We start from the raw sequence: 7,250 nt of genomic DNA, 5'->3' as shown, positions 1-7,250 counted from the left end.
AAACCTATGATCCTACCATCTTATCTTGTACCGTTTCATCTTTCTCTTCTTTTTTGGTGCAACGATCTTTTTGTTTCTGAACGACATATACTTCATCAAGAATTATAGGAACGGATAAAGAAGCTGAAGTCCAAGTAAACTATTGAGAATTTTGCAATTAACATCCAATAAGCAAGCAAAAAAAAATAAACTGAAAATCAAGATATATAGTAAGAGATTTTTTTGATCAATATTCCAATGAAAGTTGTAGAGCAATCATTACGTTTAATGTTTTATTTAATCAATTATTGCAGACCATCATTTTGACTAGAAACCCCAAGAACATAAAACAACAAGTCTCGTTTCATGTCACACAATCAAGAACCGATTAAAAATGCCGAATCTGTAAAATAAACAAGAGACTTAAAAAAGACGACGAAGAGCACACGCGCTTTATTTGACTTTAGAAACTGTTCAAAGAAGAACGCACGCGCCGTCACGTTGCTTCTATCTTCCTTCTTCAATCCCTTTCCCTTCTCATCGCATTCTCCAAACCCGAGACCGTCCGAGCAAGACTCCGCTCCATCTCCCCCACACCCAATCTCATCTGCTCATGACGACGAGCGAGCCGTCTCAGCGCGTTTCTGATTCCGAGCCAATCGTCTTCCTCCTCGTCTCCGTCGACGATCGAAGCCAGATCGGACAATCGGATCCTAGCGTCCGAGCCACCACCACCGACGGTTTCCGCTTTCTTCGCCGTGGGGAGCTCGAATCGACAGAGCGGGCACGAGTTGTGATCCGATAGCCAAGGGACGATGCAATCGGAGTGGTAGATGTGACTGCACGGCAGTCTCTTAGCGGATTCTCCGACGGTGAAATCCTCTTTGCAGACGGCGCAGAGCAAGACGGAATCCGGATCGGGATCCGAAGAGAGCATGGATGACGAGATCTGGATCGTAGGAATCGAATCGATATCGGACGATTTCAACAGCGAGGAAGCGGCGGAAGAGGAGGAGGAGGAGGAAGACGAAGATCCGGAGTTCTCGGAGGCGAGATGGCGGAGAAGACGGTGGAGGTAAGGGCTGTCGAGGAGGAAGTTATCATCGGAATTAACAGTTGGATCAACGAAACACCAGTCCTCCTCCTCATCGTCGTCGTCATCGTCATGATCATCCTGTTCGCCGTCGCCGATGGTAACGTCAAAGAGAGTGGGAGATGATTCGTCATCCATACGCTCGAGGAAATCGAGGTCGCATTGAGGACATACGAGAGGAGATGAAACGGAGGATGTTGGCGAGAGGAGCGATAGGCTCATGTCGCATTCGTGGCACCAGTACGTTCGCCGATCAGGCTCGCCGTGGACGGTGGTGGTTGGGGAAGACGACATTGGGAAGTGGTGGTGGTTGTGACTTGTAAGCGAACACGAGAGGAAAAAAAAAAAGAAATGCTAGTGGTTGTGGTTGTTTGTATACTAGTAGCCAGTGATAATGGATCCATGATTGGTCAGAAGCCTCTCTGAAGGCCCCTTAAAGTTTGTTACGTTGGGCCCACCATTTACTTGGCTTTATTTGGAAGGTTTGGTGAGAGGTCTCTCTCTCTATTCTCAATTATTTATTCTCTTAAGTCTTTGCATTGCACTGCTTGCTGCTGCTATTTATTGTCTGAAGACAGTACTCTTCTCCTTTTCTTTTATGAAAGCTTGTTGTTTTCACATATAAGCTTATTGTTTGTATTTATATCATCAATGTCTTACTGTCACCCGTCTAAATCTAAATCCTAGATATAATGTATGGTATGTATCATTGTATTGAATGACAAAGATAAACTAACAAAAACTGCTGGCTGCTCTTACTACATTGAATTACTTTGATAGACGGTCTGAGCCGAGCAGGGAATCTAGAAGCTTGCAAGTACTCCCATGAAATGGTGGATGTTGTTTGTTACACCTTGATGATCACAGGGTATGTTGTAGCCGGAGAGGTAGGGAAGGCGAAAGAGATGTTCAAATAGATGGTAAGAAAAAGGCAGCTGCCGAATGTCTTCACATACACCTCGATGATTCGCGGGCTGTGCATGGCGGGAGAGTTCAGAGGAGCGTGTTGTTTGGTAAAGGAGATGGAAGCTTCATGGTGTAACCCGAATATCGTAGTGTATAGTACATTGGTGAGCTATTTGAGAAAGGCATGAAGCTTATTGAGGCTGGCAAGGTAATGAGATGGTGAAGAAAGGTCATCATTTTCATTTAGTTCCAAAGATGATGAAATATAGGAGATAATGTTAGGGATATTTTTTTGTTAATTGAGGTTGTTATTTCTCTCATTTACTGATTTTAACTTACATTATATTGTTCTTTTCCCATTGAAAGTTAGACAAGGAAACATGAGTGGTTTCACTGGTAAGACTCTTAAAATTGAAAAAAAAAATGTAATTATTTCATATAACATATGGTTTAATAAGTGAATTTGATTTAATATTTTGGATAAGTATTAATTAACGAAAGCAGACCCAGTATGGCAATATTCATATTTTATTCCGCACACCCAACATAGATATCCCTAAATCTGAATCGGAGCCTCCCATCCCATCCCATCCCATCATTGTCTGTTTGACGTCCTCCGCAGGTTCGTCTTTAGCGTCCGTTCTCTCCATAGGGTTAACTCTGTTCTCTCCATGTGTATTACTCTGTTCTCTCCTTATGGTTGTTCACTCTGTTCTCCTATGGTTGTTAACTCTGTCCTCTCCCTCTGGTTTTTGACTCTGTTCTATCTTTATGGTTTACTCTGCTCTCTCCATGTGGTTTTCTCTTTCTTTTTTTTCTCAATATGTTTTACTCTCTTATCTCAATATGTTTTACTATGTTCTGTCCATATGATTTACTCTGTTCTCCCAATATTTTTTACTCTGTTCTCTATATGGCTTAGTGTCATTCTTTTGAGATTCCATTAGATTAAAGATGCATTGGTTTTGATGAAACTTGTTTCTAGCTTACCACTACTAGTCTGTAAGGGGAAAAGCTTGAACATTTACCTTCTGTTTTCTCGTTATTGTTTATATTCAGTTTCATTGTTGTACATGTGAAAACTAGATCTTATGGTTTGTGGTTAATCCTCCAGCAGTTGAATCATTCTGTGCTCACTTTATCTTTCAGGCGCTTTTAAGGAAGAGACAGGATCTGTCTGTATGGATTCAAACAAGCTAGGCATTGGCTCGAGAGATGCAATCAGCTGTCTCCCTCAAGAGGTTCTGGGAGAGATCTTGTCCTTACTTCCGACCAAACTTGCTGCTTCAACCTCTCTTCTCTCGAAAAAGTGGAGGCATGTGTTTAGATTGGTGCATACTCTTGATTTCGACGATATTGATTTCCTGCAACCGGAACTGGGCAAAGAGGAGTGGCCTGTGATCCGGGAGAGCTTCAGACGCTTTGTGGATAGAACACTCGCTTTGCAACGCGGTTCTTCTATCAATAAGTTCTCTCTAACATATCAAGTTGCCAACAACAGGGACGCGGTTTATATGCGCCGCTGGATATGCAATGTCGTTGAGCGTTGTGTTTTGGAAGTTGACCTTAGGGTGATGCCTGGTAGAAACTGGGCTTGGCTAGACCCGTTAGATGTTGATGATGTTCACGGGAAATGTCTTCTTCCTGGTCACCTCTTCAGGAGCAAGACACTGGTCAAGCTGTCTCTAGGAACAAATACTAATATTGGAAAGCTTCCTCCGGATGTGTCTCTTCCAGCGCTTAAGAGTCTCTCCATCGATTCCATCGTGTTTGCCTATAAAGATCTTTGTGATGTGCTTCTTCCTGGCTGTCCAATGCTTGATGAGTTGACTGTTCGCCACGAGAATGACTTAAATGAGCTATACACTTACAGCATATCTTCTCAGAGCATCAAGAAGCTAAAAGTTTACTATGATTCTAAATATCGAAATGATTATATGTCATTTGACCGCCCCAAGTCTTGTCTCCCTCGATTACACTGACTATGCCTTGTATAAGTACCCACTCGTTAACTTTGAATCCTTACTCGAAGCTAAGCTGAACCTTTGTTATTCTGAAAATATCAAGAGGCCGGATATAACCGGTCTCATTATAGGGATAAGCAACGTCCAGACCCTGCATCTTTGTGGCGGTTCTGTTGATGTAAGTCTTCCAATTTTCTTTAAATAGGAGCTTTGGACAATTGTTGATAACTATGGTTGTGTGTGTGTTTAGGTGATTTCTCGATGTGTTAAACATGGACTAGTTTTACCGGTGTTCAAGAATCTGCTCAACTTATCTTTTGCAACTGGCAACAAAAAAGGTTGGAAACTGCTGCCTTGTCTGCTTAAACAGTCTCCACAGGTTGAGACACTAATCATAAAGGTAAATTTCGGGACCGTAAGCAAAAATTTCTATATTTGTGTAAAGAAACGTACTTAAATATCGTTGCAATGCATCTTCTTGATGCTTCACCAGGGTAATGATGGCGACACGTGCGATGTTACAATTGGTCTGTTGCAAGTGAAGGTGTTGGATGTTCTTGGTTATAAAGGAACTGCTAAAGAGTTCGAACACTTGAAGAGTTTGCTTGGGGGTATTGTTGAGTGCATCGAAAAAATGCGAGTGGAGTTCCAGGAATATATGTGGTGGTGGATGATGACACTATTACTTAAACCCGTAGGGATCTAGTTACCCTTGTTGGAGTTGTTGCATGCAGCGTCCCAGTGGAAAGGTAGAAGTCGCATATTTCAAGTAGCTTCTTATACTTATAAATTGCTTCATGAAGCATTACTTTTGCATGAGCCTCTTTTCTTCCGATATTCTCGGGTTTTAGAAGTTTCACTTGATATCTAGTTCTTATGGTAGTTTGCTGTGTGTTATGGTTTAATGGATTTAGTTTGTCTTTCCATGGTTTGGAGTTTTTATTTGTTCGGACTTTTGTTTTTGGAGAAGCCCGTAATCCCGCAAAACCTAGCTTCCTCATTGGCCTTGAGCTGCTCTTCAATGACGAAGATGTACTATTTGCTCTTCTGAAGCCCTTAAATTTGTTAATCGTAGGTATATGCAAACCTAAACATGTACGATATAACCTTCACAGGGCTCTGCGGTTCTCGGCTTTTTAAGGGCAAAGAATAGGAGTAAACCATTTCTATTTCCTGTGTTTGCAATAAGAACATGATAACACATGCTTTCCAAAAGTGGAGAGGGACAGCTGATTTGTCGTCTGACACAAATTGAAAGTCTAGTTTTTTTTGGGTCAAAACAGAGCTAAGATTTACTTTTCAGTTTGTTTTTTTAGCAAATTAAGCATTCATAATAATAGTCAAAAGTCACCAATTCAAGCATTCATAATAATTAATAGACAAAAGTCACTGGAGACGATTCATTTTCTGATCGAAATGGAAACACAAATAAAGGCAAATTAAAAACAAGTGTTTTTTTTTTTTTTAAATAAAGCAACTAAGCGACTAAGAACATGTTTATCCGGAGTCTTTAGTGAGGTTCTTAGTGTGTGAATCCCCACAAAATCCTTAAAGATCGGTTACAAAAACTACTAATTAAGAACATATTTTAGTGAGTTTCTTACACTGTTCGCGGGCCCCACTGACTCGTGGCGGCCAAGGATTGGTTTGCTTTTCTTTTTTTTTTTTAGATAAAAAAAACCTAAATGGGTTTCTTAGGGATAAAACCCGGAGTTCTTACAATGAAGTTCTTACTTTAAAAACCGGTTCTTAGCTTTTTTAATTAAAAGTTAAGAAACAATATTTTAACTTCCGCTAAGAACTGCATCATAAGAATCCCGGGTTAATCATGCTCTTAGCCCCAAACACAAAGAAAAGCAACTAACCGATTTGCACTTCCCATCTCGAAAAGCGCCAAGTCGCTATTAAGATTTCTCCTGCTTCAACGTTGCTATCTGCAAGTGACTTGTCCTCTCTCAAAAGTCCAACTGATTTTCCCCTTAACTTGAGATACTTGGAAGGAATTTGAATCACCTTCACTATTTTCTCCTTCAGACTCGCCACTTTTTCCCCAAAAAACGACTCCACTATGATCTCAATGATCACCCTTCCATCCAATGTTGGAACACAAACCTCGATACTAGAAGGACCCTCCTCCTCCTGAACATTTGCTGGTGAGGTCTGATCATGAAAAGGGTGGTACACATGTGGTCGACTGTGAACTCGAGAGGTCTGATCATGGAAAGGGTACACATGTGCTTCACGTGTCCCCATTTTATGATAAAACTCTTCATCCTCCATCTGAGCAAAAGAGTTTACACACTCCACAAAAGAATACAAATCATCCAAATCCTTTTCCTCATCCCAAAAAGACTGGAAATATCTTTCAAGAACGATATCCACCGTATAAACTAGTTCAAAATTCTTCAACACTTTGGAATAGACCTTAACAACCATGTTATAACAAGGGAACCCGCAATCACTTGGGTCCAGGAAACTAAAAAGTGGTTTCCTACCCACTTTTTCCATCAATTCCCAACCGATGCGTTTTCCATACCGCGCCACAAATAGAGCCGTGAGCTTAATAATTCCAAGCACCTCGGGTGAGACAAAAAAGATAGTAGTACACCAAGATGGAAACGGAGGAGCGGACAGGGGCGTTCTCAGAGTATTATGCCCTAGCTGCGCTATCATCACGGAACGGCGTTGAGGTCGAGGCATGACGTCAGAGTAGCCTACAACGTCCATGTAGGCAAAGTAGTCTACTGCACCAGTAAAAGCGTCCACTTCCATCACTCTCCTCCTGCTCCCTCCCATTTTCAGCTGAAGAAGGTGGAAAAACAACTCGAGTGCCTTGCCCATAAAATCGCAACTTCTATCCACCTCTTTAGAAGGCTTCAATATTGAGGTGTAGACGCCCACAAAATCGAAAAAAAGACCCCTCCAGATATGATTAAGATCCAGAAACCCAAACTCAGTAACGACGCTATCTTCTTCAAAGCCTTTTTAAAAGCCATCCCATACCGCGTTACAAACAGCGCTGTGAGCTTAATAGTACAAAGGTCATTGGGCCTGATACCTTGAGGAAATGCGAAGGCAATGGGGTTACACGCACGCCTAAACAAGAGACCGTGGTCAACACCAGACCGACTCATCTTCTTTTTCTCCATCCGAAGGAGAAAGGTGATACCAAAAGGATCTTTCATCATCACACTTTTGTTTTCTGTTCCATCAATTTCAACAAATCTTTTGTCCTGTCTTATCCGTCGAATAGAGTTGAGGTCTGTAGGTAGTTCTAAGAAAGAATCTGAACTAGCCCACGGTGTAAT

At 41.5% G+C, this 7,250-nt stretch overlaps 1 protein-coding gene and 1 pseudogene across 1 annotated transcript; one reads left to right on the top strand and one right to left on the bottom strand.

Annotated features, from left to right (window-relative positions):
* Positions 1-258: 258 nt before the first annotated feature.
* Positions 259-1,769, bottom strand: LOC106411818 (E3 ubiquitin-protein ligase RDUF2). Its single transcript, XM_013852652.3, has one exon. It carries the CDS (start codon positions 1,364-1,366, stop codon positions 500-502), a length of 867 nt encoding a protein of 288 aa, XP_013708106.1. The 5' UTR covers positions 1,367-1,769; the 3' UTR covers positions 259-499.
* Positions 1,770-1,941: 172 nt separating this feature from the next.
* On the top strand, positions 1,942-5,400 carry LOC106413337 (annotated as a pseudogene).
* The last annotated feature ends 1,850 nt before the right edge of the window (positions 5,401-7,250 follow it).

Source organism: Brassica napus, chromosome C8, assembly GCF_020379485.1.
Source record: "Brassica napus cultivar Da-Ae chromosome C8, Da-Ae, whole genome shotgun sequence".
NCBI lineage: Eukaryota > Viridiplantae > Streptophyta > Magnoliopsida > Brassicales > Brassicaceae > Brassica > Brassica napus.
The sequence above is the reverse complement of the archived record's forward strand: the minus strand, read 5'-3'. Positions and strand labels throughout refer to the sequence as shown.